The 22,500-nt window shown below is 35.0% G+C and overlaps 1 protein-coding gene and 1 long non-coding RNA gene across 14 annotated transcripts in view; one reads left to right on the top strand and one right to left on the bottom strand.

Moving 5' to 3' along the window:
• The window catches only part of LOC118763334, a 20,010-nt gene extending 2,383 nt beyond the window's left edge, over nucleotides 1-17,627 (top strand). Inside the window, exon 3 of the long non-coding RNA XR_004999086.1 lies at nucleotides 17,554-17,627. This is a non-coding gene — a long non-coding RNA (uncharacterized LOC118763334). The remainder of the gene's footprint in view (nucleotides 1-17,553) is intronic.
• Nucleotides 1-22,500, bottom strand: part of LOC115211639 (pleckstrin homology-like domain family B member 1) — a 487,008-nt gene that overhangs the window by 64,505 nt on the left and 400,003 nt on the right. For 11 of the 13 annotated variants that reach the window (XR_004999075.1, XR_004999074.1, XR_004999076.1 and 8 more), the window contains 4 exons: nucleotides 19,845-19,964; nucleotides 11,430-11,468; nucleotides 8,165-8,351; nucleotides 6,389-6,578 (listed from right to left, as the gene is read on the bottom strand). Coding sequence is in view for 3 of the 13 variants with exons in the window: in XM_036502721.1 (XP_036358614.1) it covers nucleotides 6,389-6,578; nucleotides 8,165-8,351; nucleotides 11,430-11,468; nucleotides 19,845-19,964 (536 nt within the window). In the remaining 10 variants the exon portion in view is untranslated. The remainder of the gene's footprint in view (nucleotides 1-6,388; nucleotides 6,579-8,164; nucleotides 8,352-11,429; nucleotides 11,469-19,844; nucleotides 19,965-22,500) is intronic. The other 2 variants (XR_004999077.1, XR_004999079.1) reach the window with 2 other exon arrangements.

The raw sequence follows: 22,500 nt of genomic DNA, 5'->3' as shown, positions 1-22,500 counted from the left end.
AACATATAAATTCAAACATAGACCCATGGAAAGGGTAGACCCAGGAACATGGGACGAAGTGATGAGAAAGGCTCTTCAGATGCTGGGCCTCACTCAAGAAATGAGAAGGGATCGGGAGATGTGGTAATGTGCTGTACTTGATAAGACATGTAAAGCTAAGTAAAGTCACAGTCTTCCACACATACAGGCATGTTCTTTCAGGTGCTAGTGCCACATAAAAAGCACTCATGCCAGTGTAGTGTTAATGCACTTATGCCAGTGCTGTGTAGACACATGCATGCTGGAAGCAGGTGAAAAGCACTCAGCCGACCCTATTAAGTGGTTGGCATTAGAAAGGACATCCAACCATAGAAACTATGCCACAACAGACAGTTGGAGTCTGGACAGCTCCCTGCTATCCAGCTCCATGTCACAACCCATGCCAGCATGAAAAGTGGATGTTAAACGATGATGATGAAACATACACTCATACATATTATCATCACTGTCATTATTATCTAATGTGTACTTTTCAAAAACTTTATGGAGAGGACAAAACTTGCTGGGGTGAATTTTTTGGGGGTCAAAAACTTTTCCTGTACATATATACATATTTCATTCCATATATCTCAACTTGAAATTTTGGTACTTAATCATTTTTAAATGAACATAAAGGAACAAAATTGTCAAGAAAATGCTGCACTCTACAGGCTGTAGTGTACCTGAACACTGTATACAATAAGCTCATTCTTATTATATCATAAGTTGACAACCTGGCAGAATTGTTATTGCACTGAACAAAATTCTTAGCAGCATTTCTTCTGGCCTTTTACATTCTGTGTTCAAATGCCACTGAGATTGATTTTGTATATCATCCATTCAGGGTTACTTTTACTTGTTTCAGTCATTTGACTGCGGCCATGCTGGAGCACCGCCTTTAGTCGAGCAAATCGACCCCGGGACTTATTCTTTGTAAGCCCAGTACTTATTCTATCGGTCTCTTTTGCCGAACCGCTAAGTGACGGAGACGTAAACACACCAGCATCGGTTGTCAAGCAATGCTAGGGGGACAAACACAGACACACAAACACATACATATATACATAAATATACATATATACGACAGGCTTCTTTCAGTTTCCGTCAACCAAATTCACTCACAAGGCATTGGTCGGCCCGGGGCTGTAGCAGAAGACACTTGCCTAAGATGCCACGCAGTGGGACTGAACCTGGAACCATGTGGTTGGTTAGCAAGCTACTTACCACACAGCCACTCCTGCTGTTGATAAAATAAGTACCAGACGAGTACTGGGGTCAAGGTAATTGACTTTCACCTCCACTCAAAATTGCTGAATTGTTCTTACTTCAATCTTTTTTGGTGTTGGTCATCTGCGACATACAACCTACTTAGTCGATAGTGTCATATCAGCTATATCCAGGTAATTGTCTACGTTTGGTCACTAAAGGCCTAGCTGTATATAGTGATGTGGTACAGCTCACTGCTGTCAGGGGCAGCAGTTAGGTACTTGTGTCATAGACAAGCATGCAGTGCAGAGTTCAAATCCAGGCATGAGCCTGGATAACAAATAAACCAGAAAATACTATAGTGTATCTCACTGTTAATGTCTATCTGAAGACAATGTATTGAATCGCTGTCAGCCTAAAAGATAAATGGTTATAATAATGAAGAAGAATCTAACAGAGAGACTGTAACAATAATTATTGTAGTGTCTAAACCAAAGAGTTCTTTAAAAGCATTAAGGAGTAAGCACTGAGGAATCATTAGAGCAACTTAAAACTCTGAGAGAGAGAGACAGACAGACAGACAGAGTGTGTGTGCATGATGAGAATATCAGGCATGAATCATTGAATGCAGCAACTGTAGCAGCAACAGCAGTAAAAGGATTATTAGCCAGGTAACTTCAACATGATTTTAAACAATAGAATCTTTGATCAAAGATATAGATTAATGGAGAGAGAGAGAGAGAGAGAGAGAGAGAGAGAGAGAGAGAGAGAGAGAGAGAGAGAGAGAGAGAGAGAGATAGAGAGAGAGAGAGTATCTGAATTGTTGTGGCTTTAATTATTGTTGTTTTTGTTCTTAGTTTTTCTTCTTCTGACTTTTTTTCTTGTTACTTTCTTTTCGCTGCACAGACAAGCATGGTCTCCAATAACAACAAAGCAAACGAACAACTTTAACTCTTCTCTGAGAGAAAGAGAGAGACAAAGTGTAAGTCTCAGTATATGAGTGTGTGAGAAAGAGTATGTATGTATATATGGAAGTGAGTGACATGCACACACACACACATAATGAGACATGGATATATCTACATATGCATGCAAAAAATCCCACAAATACAAACAAGCATGCACACACACACACACCACCACCACCAACACAAATCTCAAACAATCTATAAATATCTGCTAGAATTAAACAGTTTCATGTTGCATTGCAAAACCATTTTCTTAGGTTTCTTTTAATTTTTACATAATTGTATGAGATTATCAACACAGATGTGTTTGCAGCTGGAGATGAAGATTAGCCAAAACTAAACATTTGGTGATGTAATTCAATCAGTTGCATGTAAACAGTAATGAATTTGTTAATATTCAGAACTATATTTCATTATTTTAATAATCATAATCAAATAAAGCTAAATGATGTACTGCAGGATAAAGGAAGTGAGTTTCATGACAACCAATAAATGAAGTTTCAATTCAAACAACATGCATCAATATTACTAGAGTTTTGTGTCTTTCAACTGGATGTTTTTTCAAATGGAAAACTTTTCCTTGTCTACAGTAATGGCAACCTGCTTGCTGTTATTTCTAACAACACATACACATGTATGTAGATAAAACTATTTTGTGTTCTATCATTTTCCCATATGCAGATATCATCCACACAAAAACCTAAACATTCACTAGCTACATGTACAAGGATCTTCAGAAGACCCTTCAATACAGATATAACAATATGGTTACACTCAACACTACAAGACTAAATCACTAGAGCAGTGTTTCTCAAACAGTGCACTGGTCATCACAAGATGCATTTAGGTGCAATGTGGTTTTTTAAAAGAGTAATTTAAGTCTTTAAAAAATCCATGTTAATCCTTGAACATCTTGGAAAATATTTAAATATTTTTACATCATCATTTAACATCTACTTTTCCATGTTTGTCTGGGTCATATCTTTTACAGCCAGAAGCTCTTCCTATTACCAACCCTCATCTATTTTGAAGTGCATTTCAAGTAAAAATTTTAAGAAATTGGAAACAAATGACATTGTTTGTATGACAATAAGGCTCATTTACATTTTTATGTTGCTTTCATTATCATCATCATCCTCATCACCATTTACTGTCAGTTTTCCATGCTGGTATGACAGGAGCTGGCAAGCCAGAGAGCTGCACTAGACTCCATTTGTCTTTTTAGCATGGTTTCTATAGCAGGATGCCCTTCCTAATGCCAACCACTTTACAGAGTGTACTGGATGCTTTTTACTTTGCACCAACACAGTGCTTTATACACAGCAACTATCACATTATGTCAAGATAAGACACACAGATATACACACACACTCATCTAAGATGGGTTCCTTAAAGTTTCTGTCTACCAGAAGGATTTGATTGGCCCAGGTGCCTCCCAATAAGACTGAACACAAAATGATGTGGTTGGGAAGTGAACTTCTATCACACATGCCTATACCTATGCATAGATATAATTATACACAAGCATAATTAATGAAATTAAGCAAATATTGATTTGGCGGTAATTTGTTGTTTGATTTCCAGTGTAACATAAAGTCAAAGAGGTTGTGAATCTTAGCTCTACAGTGTTGTACTTCCAATGTCTCATCATAAACATCACAACCTAGACATCTCACAGTTGATAAAAACAATAAATCTGATAATATAATTATTTCTGTTGTTGTTTAACCCTTTAACATTTAGATTACTCTGTCAAATGTAATATTTATACACATTGTTTTGAATTAATCATGCATTATCTCGTAACTTTGAGATATCTATGATGTGACGTTTTGTTTTCAGAATGACAGTGTAGGGTAGGTGTGAGGGGTTGCTTCTGGCCAGTTTGAACATAAAATAAGGAGGATATTTGGGCAGGATGCATCTGGTTCCAACACTACAGGGTTAAACCCAAGTCATCTGTGACTGAGAAGGCTGTGACCCAAAGTATTGTGACCATCTTTTTATATCAGACATGGGATTCTAATGTTCCAGCGATCTTATAATTCCTTCAAAAAGTTTTACAGCAAATAACAGAAATCATAAATTTGTGATAGATTGCAAGAAGTTGGTTGCATATAAAAACTAAACAGGTAATGTTATAAACCCACTCATCCACTCTTATATACAATGTACATTCATTAGAAGTGAAGAACACATTAAGCTAAGATACTTTTTAAATACAATCCATATTTGTAATTTAAATTGTGTGTGTTTGTGTGTGCATGCATGTAAGTTGTGATTCTATTTTTTGCACCACAAAACAACCAGAACAAAAGAGTAGAGTGAGGGCAGAGTAAAGAACCTTGCTCAAGGAAATACTGCAATGAATCCATGAATTATCAATTTAACATTTATAAAATCAAAGCTCAGTTCACATAATTATTTCTGTTGTTTATTGATTTGGCAGTAATTTGTTGTTTGATTTCCGGTGTACCATAAAGTCAAAGAGATTGTGAATCTCAGCTCTACAGTGTTGTACTTCCACAGTGTCTAATCATAAACATCACAACCTAGACATCTCAGTTGATAAAAACAATAAATCTGATAATCACTACCAGAACTAGAAGAAATTTCAGATGTGGAAGCAAGGTTTAGAATCGATGGGCCTTAGAGTCAATATCACAAAAACCAAAGTCTTAGCAAGTAAGAAGGTGAACAAATCACACACCCCTTCAGGTAGATGACCCTGCTTGATCTGTAGAAAAGGTGTAGGTAAAAACTCAATAAGATGTACCCAGTGTAAGCTATGGATGCATAAGAGGTGCAGCAACATCAACGGAAGATTAACTGAGAAGATAGCTTTTGTGTGGCAGATGCACAGGGGCAATAAACACCATAGATGCTCAGAAAACAGATTCCATCACATGTCAGGGGAAGAAACTAGAAATAGTTGATAGCTTCCGCTACCTAGGTAACCAAGTATTTAGTGGGGGTGGATGCTTAGAGAGTGTTGCCACTAGAACAAGAGTAGACTGGACAGAGTTCAGAAAGCTTTTACCCCTATTGGTGACAAAGGGCCTCTCTCTCAGAGCGAAAGGTAAATTGTATAATGCATGTGTGTGAATTGCCATGCTTCACGGCAGTGAAACATGGGCCATGACTGCTGAAGACATGCACAGGCTTGAAAGAAATGAAGCTAGCATGATCTGCTGGATGTGTAATGTCAGTGTGCACACACGACAGAGTGTAAGCACCCTGACAGAAATATTGGACATAAGAATCATTGGCTGTGGCATGCAAGAGAGACGACTGCACTGGTATGGTCATGTGCTGCATATGGATGAGGAGAGCTTTGTGAAGAAGTGCCACTCCCAGACAGTGGAAGGAACCCGTGGTAGAGGGAGACCCAGGAAGACATGGGATGAAGTGGTGAAGCATGACCTTCAAACGCTGGGCCTCACAGAGGCAATGATGAAAGACCGAGACCTCTGGAGATGTGCTGTGCCTGAGAGGGCCAGGCAAATAAAGTGAGATCACAGCTGTAGCCTACGCCAGTGTTGCATAGCCAGCTTACTCAAAAGTACCTTTGGATCATAGGGCGACATGCTGTGCTTGAGGAGACCTATTGAGTTAAGTACATCATCAACATCAAAATCAAATCAAACTACAGTCAAGTGGAAATTGTAGTTGTGGCTGATGCCAGAGCTGCCTGACTGGCTCCCCGTGCTGGCGGCATGTAAAAAGCACCATCCAAACGTGGTGGATGCTAACCCCCTGGCCTCAACTGGCTCCCTGTCCGGTGGCATGTAAAAAGCACCCACTACATTTTCGGAGTGGTTGGCGTTAGGAAGGGCATCCATCTGTAGAAATACTGCCAGATCAGATTGGAGCCTGGTGCAGCCTACTGACTTCCCAGTCCCCAGTCGAACCATCCAACATATCAGCATGGAAAATGGACGTTAAACGATGATGATGATGATGATGATGTAACAGCAAGAGGGAGAGCTGTTCCAACATAGGCCACTACTCATTATAGTGGAGTAAATGGAGCAATATGTAATAAAGAGCCTAGCTCAAGGACACAACGCACACCACATAATTGAAGTTAAGACCTTATGACTGTAAGTCTGACACCCTAGCTTCTAGGTCATGTGCCTTCACACCAGGAAATGTAATATAAAAGAGACAACTTGGGAATGAATAAGATTTCTTACCTGGTCTCTTTCTCTGAAGGCGTTTCACAGCTGCTAGCTATACTGGAATCTTCTGACTCTAAAGAGTTGAAACTTTTGCAGTTAGCTTCTCTTAGCTTGCGTTCTTCCCACTGGGCACGGCCCTCGTCTGCTGCTCGCCGCTTCAGTTCCTCGATCCGTTGTCGTTCCTGCTCCACCACAATATTGTGAGCTAAAAATAAATGTCACAGAGGTTGTTATTTAGATTTAACATCACGAGAGAGGAGACTACAAAGAACTAGCATTATGCATTATTGCAATAAAACTCTTTCAAGCAGATTCACAGAAAATATTTTGAATATTTATAATTCCCTTCAAAAACAAGACACATATATACAATTACATTAGAGTTATATTATTGTTAATAATGTCCTATTATCTTTGATAGAGTGTAAATGAAATGAAAAATAAAACATCTTAAAAAGTTGTCATTAAACCACATCACATGGGATTGACTAAATGGTGATGAAAAACTAACATTGCTTTAATGTTGATGTCTGTGGTTAGCACTTTGATAAATAAGGTTGCTACAAATATACACCACATCTTCCTTATATTATATGCAACTCCACTATATTAAATACAACAGTGCCACTATGATTTAGACAACACCTCCACAATATTATTTTACCACACAACATCACTATATTACATAACACACCTCCACAATATTATACACAATGCCTTCACACTTGCACTATATCATATATCACACTCCCATTATAATATATTATAAACTATACCTTCCCTATATTACACCACATCTTCACTATAATTTAAAACTTCCAATATTTAGGTTCATCTCTTTCCCCAGGTCCTACTACACATTCCCATATTTTCCCTTGCAACAATAGAAACTTACTACCAACAACAATTGTTTAGCTCAATTTTCTAAATCATACAGATTATGAAGCTGAAATTGTTAAGGGTTCTCTCTTTCCCTTCCTCTGACTAATAGAAATAAAAAATGACCAAACAAAGATTTAATAGAAAGATTATTTTATAAAAGACAAATGTTGATTCCCACATCTGATTTGGATGCCTATTTTTCAAATTCTTCACAGAAATCAAGCTTGTCATTAACAAAGTGACATGGTTCTTTTGTTGGAGTCAAGAATAGTTCCAGAGATCTGTAAATATGTCAGCATGGGCATATAGGAAGGTGCATATGTGATATATTTACACCCATGCAATAGGTGTGTTCTGTATATGCTATATACACACAAGATAGTATGCATGTTCACTCCAGGAACCTTAAAAAGAGAATCCCAGTAATATTTTAGAACTCTTCATGGTAACACTAATTGATTGGATTTGGAGAATGTGAATAATTTGTTTTGATTTTTTTTCTTGGGAGAAACTCAACATTTCTAGGGTTTTATGCAATTTGTTCCATAACCCACTCTACAAATAAAATAGGTACAAATAAAAATTCATAACCCGGACATAAGAGTTTTAAGTTACTCATAAGTTCACTATAAATACTTTCTTTCCAAACAGTATATTTGAGATTTAATTTGTAAACTTAGTCACAACCAAACTTTTAATAAACATTCATTATGTTTCCCTGTGACAGTACATCACATGTTTAAACCAGAGAGATCTCAGTAACCAGGATGGAAAGACAGAAGCAGTTAGCTTTGGTTTTTGTTGAAGTTTCATCTTAGATGACACAGCCAAAACTAGATCAGATGTGTGTGCGAGTGTGGGTGTAGTGGTGTGGGTGGTATACAAAGTGAAAATAGAAAATATACATACATGGTTTCTCTAAGGATAGTCCTGGCCAGCTCTTGTTAGAATCTATTGTAGGAGAAATTGGTTTCTTATTGTTCCATCTGGGAATAGAGTTAGTTAGGTGAGAGGGAGCCAAAGGGTTAACTCCACCTGCACCTCCTTCACTCGACTCGGGCATTGTTCGACGTGCTGAGACCAGATCAACTTTATCCTAAAACAAGGACAAGACAGAGTTTATGACATAAAATTAATTTGATATTTTAATTAAGTCTGACAGACTTAACCAAAGAGTGAAAGTTATGACATTAAAGGAATAGAAACTGGTCCAGTGAAAAGTATACAAAGAACATGCGTATTATTCAACAGCTCCATTTGCACATATCATAGCTCACTAACAAGCATAGCTCCTCTCACACTTCTAGCTCATTAATAAACATAATTCTATACGTAATAACATAAGTCCACTCACATGAAGTTAAGCACAATAAACATAGCTCCACTAATACAACACAGTCAAACCTAACTCCACACAGTCAAACCTAGCTCTACTTACTCCACTCACTCTAAACCTAGCTTCACTTATACTCATCACCATAACATAAGGTAACATCAATGTTGTTTTTAGAATCACACCAAAGACTTCTTTTCCACTAAAGACTTCTTTTCTATTTTTCTCAAGGTTTAAAAAGGACTCATTTCTTTTCCAAATTATTTTTCACAGATAATTTTCATTCAGATCAATTCAAGTAGAAAAATAATCTGTTTTATTGAAATACATTACTCTTTGTCTGCAACACTATGAATAATTTGGAATTCATGAGCTCTAATACAGCTAACACTAACACACATATACTATATTTAATACAACCTAACACACATACACACACTTCTATATTTTACATATTTTAGTCATTCAACTGGTGCACTGGCTTGAAGGGTCCAAGCTGAATGAATTGATGCCAGTATCTACTGTTTTAAAGCCTGGTACTTATTCTAAGTTATGAGGATCACCAGTTGTCAGGCAGTGGTAGAAGACAAACACACACATAGATGTATACCTATACATACATATATCATATACATGCACACACAGAACAGACTTTTTTTAGTTTCAGTCTACTAAAACTACACACAAGTCTTTGATTGGTCTGATTCTACTTTGATTTAGTAGAACACACTTGCCCAAAGTGCCATGCAGTGTGTCTGAACCCAAGACCATGTGGTTGGAAAGCAAACTTCTTACCATATATGTCAGTGTATATATATATATATATATAATTACACACATGTGTATATATGTGGGTGGGTGTGAGAGAGAGTCATTATATGCACTCGGTAATGTGGTCAAAAGACTTTGCCACTGCAAAAAATTTATATTGTCTCCACAACAGAAATTCAATAATAGAAATTTTAAATAACTTTACTGGTATTAAAAACAAAATTAGTCACTTACAACACCCACACATTTACACCCCCACACATTTACACCCCCACACACACCCACACACAACTCCGTGAGTTGAAGAGACAGAAAAACAAACAGGCAAACATCAAACAGTTACCTGCAAATAAAAAAATAAAAAAATAAAAAATAAAAACAAAATTACACACACACATATATATGAAACTGTGAAAGTAAGGTAAGCTTGAAATATTGGTGAACAACTACTGGTGTTTGCTGTTTTCTAACATAGACTTACTCACAAGACAAGGTGCAGTACAGTGAAAAGCAAGTGAACTTGCAAAATGTTCCAGTCTTCAAGAGAAGACTTTGAAGTTAATCACTAGTCTGTATGGGAGACACTTCATATTAACTTAATTGGTAAAATTTGATTTTTAAAAATTTCCTTATACCTAGAGTTTAATTAGTAAGTATATATGTGTGTGTGTGTGTGTGTGTGTGAACTGTGAACACACATATGTATATGTATACAACATATTTCATGAGTGTATTCTCTGTGAAGTGGTTAGTTGGCATTAGGAAGGGCATTCCGTCATATAAACCATGCCAAATAGACACTAGACCATGGACATAGGTTTTCTACTCATTAGATCCCAACAAATCATTTAATCCATATTTGCATAGAGGTTGGAAGTTAAATGATAATGATGACAACATACTCACAGACACATTTACACATGGCAGGCGTGCCCATCTGGACAATAATATGTATGTGAATGAATTACACAAATTAGCCAAGCAGCAGAATTAGGAAATACAAAATCCAAAACATTGGACAATTCCAGATGGTAGAATCAATTTCAATATGCTGGTCAAAATACAATAGACTAGGGAATTACCATCCTTGTATCTGTTTTTCCTGCTGGCAAGGGATGGATGGTTTGACAGAATTCAGTGGGTTGGAGGACCATATCTTGCTCCTGCACCTCATTTTCTGCAGGGTTTCTACTAGATGTTCTTCTTAATGCTACTTTACTGAATGTACTGCATGCTTTTCTCATGGAACCAGCACTAGCCATGTAACTTGCAAGACTGAAGAGCTTCTTTAATTAGGGGAATAGTAGAAAGGGAGGCAGCTGTATGTGAAGTGTTGAGGGGTTTAAAGTATGATAGAAAAGAAAAGAACACATTTGTTGCGGCAGAGAAGTAAATGGCTACTCTACGTTAATAATGGTGATTGGGAGTAACTGGAGTGGAGATGGAAAGAGAGATAAAGAGGGTAGTGATGAGGTGTCAAAGTGTGCCCTCAGTGTGTACAAGATAATGGATTGAAGAGAGTGTGAAACTATAAAATCAGGAAGTGTGAGGAGGCAATGATTACAAAAGTGAGATTAGGTGCGAATGTAGTGAGTATTGGGGAGGGATCAGTGGTAGATGATATAACTTAAAATATAAGGTATAGTTGTAAGAAGTGGTGCACATATCCCTTGTAGAATATATTTCTATAAAAGGAAAATCAAAAGACTTATTGCTTGTTTCTACAGACTGGGACCAACAACAGGTCAAGCTGGACATAGACCACATCTGTCTCATTGATCTAAGAGAAGAGTGTAAAGGTCATTTGATATTCTCTTGTTTGTTGTCTCATTAACCACTTAATTGAAATGTACTTAATTAAATGTAATAAATATAGTTTTCCTCTGTCTACCTGATTCCTGCAGGTTTAATTGATCACAATGTAGCTTAACTTGTTCTCTGTCTGAGACACACCAAGTGATGAACTATAACAATTCAGGTGAATACAACAATAACAATAATGACTAATATTACACATATTGCTCATATTAATGTGTAAGACAAAGGTGTTAGAAAGCAGAAAGTACTCACACATCCTTGTAGTTGTATTGAAAACAGCAGAACAACTTTCTATATAATGAAGATTTTTATGATAACAGCAATACAGTAGTTATAATAGTTTCATGAATAATAATAATAATAATAATAATAATAATAATAATAATAAGATTGGAAGTGTTATCATGTACATTGTTTTGTCTTGGTATAAAAGATGGGCTACAGCAAATATTCTGCTCAATACCACAGATTTGCTTGTCAGTTGTTTGACCTTATCCAGTTGAGTATGTCCCTTAGTGGCTGACGATATGTGCATCTCTGATCATGAGCAGAAGTAGTGGGGGAGCATCATAGCCATGTGTTGAGAGGGATTCTTTGGGGTTTGAATAATTCACCTCTGGAAACATGGGTGGTTCTTTCAACATCCTTAAACAACCCTTATTCAGGGACCTTTTGAGCGGGATGGGCTACTCAACCTGAAGAAAATTCTAACTGGGCCCCACCTGCAAGGTCATGTGTTGTTTATCTTGATATGAGATCACCATGTCGCGCACATATGGTTGTGATGCATGTGCCTGGTGTACCTTTATCAGATGGGTAGTCATGATGGGTATATTGGGCTTCGTATATTTTACCCCAGTGTCACTTTGATGGCATACACTGCTCTCTCACTCAATAATAATAATAATAATAATACCGCAGTCATTCAGTATGGTGCTGGAATTCTAAAGTAGACAGAGGATGAACTAAAGAAGTTGGGCAGGAAGACAAGAAAGCTCCTAACAATGCATGGAGCCCATCATCCATGTGCAGGCACTGATTGCCTATACATGAAGAGAGAAATGGAGGAAGGGGACTGATAAGTGTGGAAGACTGTGTGCATATTGAACTTGGGAATATGCTGAGGGTATATACCCCCAAAAGGAGGAAACCTTGTTAGGGGCAGTTAGAGATGAGAACAGATTGGAACCAGGAAAAAGGAAAAGAAAACAAAATGAACAAGATGGACATGATGAAACAGTATGCAATAAGGAACCACACAGTCAATTCCATGTAATCACAACTGATGTTGCTTGGAAAACATAGGAAGGACTGGTTGAAGAGGGAAACACTGAAAAAAGAGTTTGAGAACACAATACTGCCAGCGCAAGACCAAACTCTGGCTACAAATTGGAGGGTCAACCTTGAAAATAAATAAGTATCCCCACTGTGCTAAATCTGTAATAGAGTTGATGAAACCATTGCCTGTATTGTGAATGAACATCGTCAACTCATCCAAAACCAAAATAAGTTGTGGCAACACAATGAAGCAGTGAAAGTGCTATGTTGGAAACTTTGTGAAAAGTGGGGGTTAGAGAGAAGCAAGACATGGTATGAGCACAAACCACAGAGAGAGGCGGAGTCAGAGACCTGCAAAATTCTGTGGGATTTCCCAATCCAAACAAACCAGGTACTAGAGTACAACAAGCCGGACCTAGTGGTGGTGGTGGTGGTGGAAAAAGTGAACCACATGTGCTGTATAATTGATGTTGTGTGCCCCTTTCACACATGAATAGTGAAGAAGGAAGACAAAAAAATAAACAAATACAACCCTCTTAAATATGAGATAGTTTGAGTGTGGAAAAGGTGAAGATAGTGTTAATTATTGTTGGGTCTTTGTGCACAGTATCAGAAGGCATGAAGAGGAATAAAAAAGAGATCAGAATAAAGTGCCAATAGAACTGTTACAAAAGTTTGCGTCCTTGGACATGGCCAGAATCATCAGGAATATACTAGATAGTTGGAAAGAACAGATAACATGGTACCATAGGCTGCAGGTAGCAAGCCCACAATGTATGCAAGACTCCAGGAGTTCCAACAAAACCATCAATAGAAGAGAAAATGACCAAAAACTGTGTGTACTCCATCCCATGCAGCTGTGATAGGTTATACAAAGGCAAAACATGCCGCCCCCTCAAAATAAGGGTAGAGGAACATCGCAAAGCTGTGACACGAGGATATATTGATAAATTAGGTATAGCTGATCATGTATGGAAAAATGGAGACCACCTCCCCCTGTGGGGTGAAGTTAAAATAATAGACAGAGAACACCACTGGAAAATACAAAAACTAAAAGAAGCAGTACATATGCTAGGACACAACAACCTCCTAAGCAGACCAAGTGCAGATATGAATAGCATATAGGAACTTGTATTAAGGAAGGATAGGAAGATATTAGATTTATAAGCCCTAAAAATTCACACCATAATTGCCCACGGGCATATGGCATAGTGGTTAAGAGCACGGGCTACAAACCCCAAGATTCCGAGTTTGATTTTAGGCAGTGACTTGGATAATAAAAATAATAACATCGAAAAATACCTTAGGAATGAGAACCCAGGTTTGAAATTTCCCCAAGACACCTGATGAAAGCTGGAGGGTATATCAGTCAAAACATCGTGTTAACAACAAACAAGATGAGGACAAATATCTGTCAAATGTAAATAATGTGAAACCTGAGTTGTTAATAATAATGTTGAATGTTTTCCAACCAAGTATCAAAGCTTATAATGAGTAGGAAGAGACCCTATGGCACTTCTGACAACAAGCTGCTGTCCGCTCTCATAGAATCAACCAGAGCAAACAAGAAGTAAAATCCTTTCTACTATAGGCATAAGGTCTGAAATTTTTTTGGTTGGGTGGAGATTAGTTAATTACATCGGCTCCATTGCTTAACTGGTATTTATTTTACTGACCCTGAAGGGATGAAAGGCAAAGTTGACCTTGGCAGAATTTGAATTCAGAATGTAAAGATAGATGAAGTACCACAAAGCATTTTACCCGGTGTGCTAATGATTTTGCCAGCTATCTACCTTAAATAATAATAATAATAATAATAATAATAATGGTTTCAAATTTTGATACAAAGCCAGCAATTTTGGGATGTGGGATGTAGTAAGTCAATTACATCAACCCCAGTGCTTGACTGGTATTTCATTTTATGGACCCAAGAGTGGTAGTAATGAAAGGCAAAGTTGGTTTTAACAGGATTTGAACTCAGAACATGAAGAGCTGGAAAAAAATACTGCAAGATAATATAGGTTGGTTCACAAGTCTTATATATATATATATATAATATAATGCAAGTATCATATAATAGTGTAAACATAAATGATAGACAAAACAACTTCAGACAAATGACGAAATTATATATATAGATACATACATATACATCTACACATACATATGATTTAACATATTTAAACAAAGAATAAAAACATCATGTATTACAATATTTACTTTAATAAAAGGAGTAACCCCAAGTTTTATAGTTTTCTTTTATTACCAAATAAAAAAAAAACTAACAAAAATAAAATTAAAGAAATTGAAAATGTGAATTCTGAATTTATCAGATGTCAATTTGATTAAATCTGCTGATAGGAACAACAATGGCCGATAAAGGTTTAAATGAAATGTTATTTAAAGAAACTAAGTTTTGCTGGAATGATTAGACAGAACATTGAGTGAGTGAGTGAGAGAGGGAGAGAAAGAGAGAGAGAGAGAGAGAGAGATACAGTTAGAATTTTTAAGGTAAATAAATGGTTAGGAGGCAAAACCATGGTAGACAAAAGCATTGAATGCAGCTGTTATTTATTTCAGATAAGATTCAATGTTGTGCTTTTATTTCAATTAATCTAGCAAAATGCAACAAGTAAACAACCCAACTGTTTGATTATTAGTTAACAGAACAGTCTTAATTAGTAGAATTAACAAATTGCGTGTTTTGCAAGCAATTAGGAATGTGCCAGAGTGATGTTTTTAGGGCAATATTAAGAGAGAAATAAATTTGTTAGGTAACAACTACTGCAATAATAAACATTTATTTGGCAATGTTTAAATCGAAAGTTTCTTTGAAATGTTATCAGATCATGCAGCAGTTATTGAATATAAACTGCTGAAGAAATAGCACTGGAAACAGAAAATTGGTCGCTTGACTAAGATTACAAGCAATAAGACAACAGTTTCAGCATAACAAAGTTCTTTATGTATGGAGCAAAAAAATTCTGAATGTGATCTGTGGAATGAATTGTACTGTGTGGAAAGATAACTTAGTTTATTGAGAGACACTGACCATATGAAATAATGGTTTCAGATTCAAGCATAAGATTACATCCTTTCAGAGAAGGGGGTTATTTAATGCCATAAATTCCTGTACTTGAGTAGTGATTTATTATACTGATCCCAAAAAATGAAAGGTAAAATCAACCCGTCCTGGTAGGATTTGAACTTAGAATCTAAAGTGCTGGAAAAAATACCACAATGCAGTTTTTCTGATGCTCTAACAATTCTGCTAGCTCATCTAACAACAACAATGATAATGCATTTTACTATAGGTACAAGGCTTGAAATTTTTACAGAGAGCTGGTTGATTACATCAACCACAGTGCTCAACTGGTACTTATTTTACTGAAGGGATGAAAGGCACAGTTGACCTTGGCAGAATTTGAACTCAGAACATAAAGCCAGAAGAAATATCACTAAGCATTTTGTCTGATGTATTAATGATTATGGTAGCTTGCCACCTTAATAATAGTTTCAAATTTTGCCACAAGGGCAGCCATTTTTTGGAGGAGGGGATGAGTTGATTACATTGATCCCAGTGTTTCACTGGTACTTAATTTATCAACCCTGAAAGATCAAAAAGCAAAGCTGACCCTGGTGGAATTTGAATTCAGAACATGAAGACAGACAAAATACTGTAAAGCATTTTGCCCAGTGTACTAACAATTCTGCCATCTCACCCCCTAATAATAATAAGAAGAATACACATATATACCTTGGTTTTAGCAGTTCTATAAACTGGGTGTGATAAACTATGTATCAAATTTAAAATCTAGGATTCATATGACTAACTTAACTCTTGAAGATGGTGCTCCAGCATGGTTGCAGTCCAATGACTTAAACCAGTGTGTGTGCATGTGTGTGTGTGTGAGAGAAAGAGAGTATGTGTGCATAGAATTATATATTTACATGATGATGATGATTTAAAAATTTGTTAAATATCTTTAACTTGCTGTCAACAAGATGAAAAGCAACAGCTAAAAATGTCTGAGTTAAAGAGAATTACCATTATTTGTTAATCTATAATGATGCATCAGACTCCAGTGCAGTGTAATACAACCAGGTGTTGTATTCCTTCTCCTTTTCATCATCAATCATTTTATTTGATTGAGATTATCTCAGGAGGAATTTAAAAATTAGGAAATGGTTTCTGAATTTTCATTTGGAAATCAGTTTCCAATATAACTGATATAATCAATTCATATTTGAGTTCTAAAACAAAAGTTTTTATTGAATAGAGAGACAAAACATCATCTAACTTTCAACTGTAAATACATAATAGAATAAGAATTTTCCATATTTAGCTATTACTGTTGTAAATGAGTAATATGAGGCAGCTCAAAGACAGATTGCTGCACAAAAATGGATAATGAAATTCTTCTTGGAGTAGAACCAATAAATATTTATTCTTTCAGCAGAGGCCTTGTAGTATTAAACTGGTTGTTCTTATCACTAAGAAAGCAGAGTCTCTGGTCTGAGTGCTTAAAATGTTGATGATCTCAGTTAGAATAAACTTTAACAGAAACTATTTCTTATATAATCCTTTGATATTTACTGAGATTTCAGGAAAGTATTTATCCTTCTGAAACATTTAGAAATACTATGAGTCAGGAAGTTAACTGGTAATGGATATCTGATTTAATAAGTATAGTTCTGGTTACATAATACTTCATTTAACTAAATTATCTGACCTTACATTTTATATAGAAATATATAATAATATACATACAATTTAACAGATAGAAGATTTTCTACAAGGCTTCAAAACTATCAAATGAATTTGCTGAGTGGTAATAAAATGTAAATATATCCTAGTTTCCAAAGATTATAAATAAGATAAAGAATGTACCCTGGCCAATACTACAGATAAAATCATAAAAGATGCAGGCAATGCCACCAGATTCTAATCTTACAGTTACTATTTTTTACTTACTTGGATAACAAAGAAGCTGAATGGCAGGAAAAGTATTCACAAAGCAAAAGTTTAATTCAAGAAATTATTGTAAGCAAGCAGCTAGCTAAAATGTTGGAAAAACCTGAGCATGGGTGTGTGTAGGGGGGTTTAGTTCACATGTGATCTAAACGATTAGGTACACTAGGTAAGTGCTATAATGGATTACTGGGGCTCCAAGGTTATAGCTGAGACAGTAGTTATGGAGCCATTGCAATTTATACAAAGTAAATTGGAAATATGTGTGTGTGTGTGTGTGTGTGTATAAAACACAAACTGACACAAACACATATATATGTAGAGTTTAAAAAGGCCTGAAGCTCTAGAGCTCATATGAGAGGAAATTACTTATTGTTGTGATGCCTTTTACAAATATATTTGTATTTCCATTGAAGACAAATGAAATGAAGAAGACAAAACCAAAGACACAGTGAAGTGCTAATTCAAGAAATAATAATACAAATGGTAATTTCTAGAATGCAAGTCTTCATAACAATATGTTGATATACACAAAGATAATGATATCAAGAATCTGTTACATGTTTAGAACAATGTAATCAAGTAACTAAGTACAATAAATAATAGTTTCACGTATGATAAAGCTGTGAAACCACATATAAGGCAGTGACATAAGACAAGACATTGATATCACATAAGGCAATGATATCACATATGTAAAAACAATGATATAAGATATATATCAAGGTAATTAATATAAAATAAGGAATGATTAATTAAGCATATTAAAGGCAGTGGATGTTTGCTACATTAACTGTAACTGAAGCCATTTCTAGTAAAATAATTGATATTGCGTGAAATAGAATTTCTAGCACTAAATTTAATAATCTAAGTGTAGACTATAGTGAAGCTAATTTATTGAATATTAATTAAAAGAAAATGAAATTATATAAAAAATCATAAGTAGAACAAGGAAAAAGCAGGTTAATTTTGAATTTATGAATGGTAGTAATTACCAATTCTTAAAATTAATAGATCGCATTAATAAATGACTTTATGAACACAGTACATGAAATACAAATCTAAAATTTGCAGTTTCTGACAGTGTTGACATGTAATAATTAACTCTATGTCTTAAGTTGATAACTTGGAATATTATCAAGGTTTGTTGAAATAGTCTCAAGTCAAATTTACATCAATCTAAGTGTAGCCAGTAGAGGTCTAAATAGTTCAGGTAATTAATTAAAGTAATAAGGTATCAAACATAATGTAAATGAAAATATTAAAACATATCTCTCTATAGTCAGAGGTACTCTCATCTTAATATAACAATTTAATACTAACATATTACAGTAGTGCTAACATTAATCTTAATGTAATAATTGAATACTAACAAATTACCATTATGTTAATTCTAATCTTTAAGTAATAATTTAATACTAAGATATTGCAGTGACATGAACTTGTGCTGATATGAGCTTAGCTAGCAAGCAAGGGGTGGAGAAAGGAGATGATGAGCAGTATGTAGGAGTTCCTCCTTTAGTTGCCAGAAGCAAATATTGCCAAAGCACCAGTCATGAAAAAAATGAATGAAGAAAGAAAATGGTCTCTACATGGAGTAAAATGTTCTTCCTGCTTCATTCTTGATCTTTTAAAAATATTTTTAAAAAGATCTTTGAGCAATGTTCTTGTTGGTTCTTTCTCTTGTGATTAAGGGTAAAGACCAATTTTTTTCTTGTTCTGCCTAATTCTTGTTACAGAACTTAATTTTAATGTAATCATTTAATACTAACTAATTACACTGATATTAATTAAATCAATGTTTACATACTGACTTAACCATAATGTAACAGTTTAGTACTAATAACAGTGATACTGGCTGATTCTCCTTTCAATTTATTACAATGATGCAGAGAGTCAAGTTACAATTCAAAAAAAAAAAAAAAAGAAGATATATTTATGCATGATGGGGAGATGAGGGAGGGAGACTAATGTTTTAGAGAATTATATCCAAAAAAGGTTCTGCTTAAATGGTAAATATTTCTACATTTCCTGATATACAAATGTATCTCAATTTTGGCTTTAAACTGATGTGTAGTCTTGGATTCTGGTGACCATGTTCTTAATTTTTCAATAGGACAACACTGATTAATTAACTATTTAATAATTGTTATAATTAGGAGACAGTAAACTGTCTATTACATTAAAGTTTGTTTAATAGAATCAACTTTTAAGAATGTCCTGGAAAAAACAGAAATTGGTGAAATGTCCTGAGCTTCTCAAGAAATTGTTTTACTGGTCCATCATCCATAATGATGATGTTCAAAGGCTTCTTTTTTTTTTGTTCTTTTAAAAGATTGATTGGTAGGAATAATCATAAAAATAATAATAAAAGAGATTAAATACAATAAGAACTAGACAAAGATGATGACATGTACCTCACTTTCTGCATCAGATGACCTTCCACTTTGGTCGTAACCCTCATCACTGACTGCTACAGAGCAGAACTGCGATAGTTCCTGTATTTTGCGTTCCACACTTATCAGTCTTGCTTTTTCCTGGAAGAGATGGTAGCTAAGTGAGTCAGTAACTAATGGTGGCTACAACACTCAAGTCTTATCACTGACTCTTTGCTTTAAGCAATTGATAGAAAAATTGCATTTAATTAGTTAATCAAATTTTCAAAATGTCACCCACCAAAACATTAGAAATAAATGCAAAATAAATTAATCAGATAACACATTATCTTGAACTTCCATACTTAAAACCACTTTTTCTCCAGCGCTTACAATATCACATCACTATCCCAGTATATTTATCTCACATTTACAAAAATTCATGTTAGAATTTCACAAGTATTTTGAAACAGACACACATCCATAACAAACTGGGAAAATGAGTACTCAGCACCAGGAAGGTGGATGAACAGTTCTTTTAAATAGTATTATGTGAAGTTTCTGGAACACAAGGTTTCATATGGATGAAAATCAATTTTTCAACTAGAATGGTGGAAGTGACAGTTGCCATCTGAAATTCTGGCTAAAAAATTGCAGATTGTTATAAGCATGAAACCATGGGTCCCTGACAGTCAATATAAATTCTCTCTATATATTATCTATGTATAACTGTAATATGCATGTAAAACAATCTGATTTCCCACCTACAATAGATACACCCTTGTCGTGAACCAAGAAATTGCAACTACATTTCCTCAAACCAAACAAAAAACCATTCCTGACAGCAGAAGTAATACTATTTCAATCTTTAAACGTCACTCCCACAGTGTTAGATCTTGCATTCTTCCATGGTGATTAAACTTATCCAATTCTTCTACTAACTTGTTATAGCTAACAATACATCACCTGTTTCTTTAGATTTCAGAATCTGTTGTTTATAACTTAACAATGGGAGATATGATAACCTGTTACTGATAGTCTACTTTGAACCACTGTTAATGGTATTAATACTTCCTCCTTATAGCAATATCATTTACTCACACATTCTATCAATGCTACTAAAATATTTCAAACTTATCTTTATTGTAAATGAAAGAAATATTAAAAAAAATATTTGAGCAATGCAGGTGAGAAATTAGGCAAAATATGACAGGTGATGCTTATAAATAAAAACAAAGAGAAGATATTGTATCAACCTATATAGGTTGTTTAATGTTTCTGTTACTTTTCAGGAAAGCCTCACTTTTTCAAAAGTAAGACAGAAAATGACACAAGAGCTTGGAGAAAATAATCTTTCATGATTATTTCCAAAATATGTGCAAGGCCAGACATTTTATGGAGAGGGTTTAGTCAATTATATCAATCCCAACACTTGACTAGTACATTACTTTATTGACCCTGGGTGGACGAAAGGAAAAGTTGATCTTGACTCGATTTGAACTCAAAATATTAAGAACCATTTACCTCAAGGTATAAAACTATATTGGTGACAATTCTATTCTTATTTTGAGGTAATATATGTTGTAAATGTCTACACAGATTTAAACAGTTTAACTGACAAAACTGACAAAAGCTGATGAGGACACAACTAGATTGAAATAAGCATCCATCTGCAGTCAGATCTGAAAACTATAAATTTTAGCAGTAAAGTTATTTTAGAGCAAGATAAAATATACACTTTTGTGTAGTTAATTACATACACAAGCACTACATTCACACACACACATGTATGCATAATATACATATAATGAGTGTGTGTGTGTGTGTGTGTATAAACAAAAAATAGATTCTGATGCAATGATTCAACAATTCTGAAGATGAAATTTGGTAGAATTTTTGGCATAATTGATTTAACATAACTTTTGATAAAAATACATTGAAAAACACACAGACATGTCTGTGAGTGAGCTTGTGTGTATTTACATCTGCACTAAGTTGACAGAATCTATATCTGTAACACTGTCTAACTAATACTTAATCTGTTGACTCCAGAGGGATGAATGACATAATAGTCTTAGCCTGGATTTCTATTCAGAAGAATGAAATAGTGAATTTTAGCAATTGGTAAGGAATGCAAGTTGGCTTTCTGTTGTGCCAAATCAATTACTCTACCAACAATAATCTTCTATCCTATTAAGTAATAACATATTTGTTTACATAATTTTTTTTTTATCAAGTAACCCCTCTTCATGTTGGTGATATTAATTCACATATGAAGTCGAGTACATCATCTTACTATGTCAAATATATGGAATGTATGTTATATTGATGCATTTTTTTCTTTTAAAATGATGTCATTCTTGATAGCACTGATAAACTAGTAGTAGTAGTAGTAGTAGCCAATTTTGTAAAAGACTTATTGAATTGATTGTTTTACTGTGGGTATGTTCCTGGTGCTGGATATCTACTATATACTTAATTGGTAATGCTGACTCTGAAAATGTACTTCTCTTCCTTTTCCTTCTCCTCCTCCTCCTCCTACTACTACTAATAATAATAACAATAACAACAATAATAATAAAAGTGACAATATAAAACTATTTGTTTCATTCTAGACAAGTGTTGCACAATTAGAATTTAAGATATTTCCCATAATTATTTACAAAAGATTCTCAGTTATGTTATCTCCCAAACCCTA

This window comes from Octopus sinensis, linkage group LG5, assembly GCF_006345805.1.
Source record: "Octopus sinensis linkage group LG5, ASM634580v1, whole genome shotgun sequence".
Taxonomy (NCBI): domain Eukaryota; kingdom Metazoa; phylum Mollusca; class Cephalopoda; order Octopoda; family Octopodidae; genus Octopus; species Octopus sinensis.
This window is presented reverse-complemented; position numbering and strand designations above follow the sequence as displayed.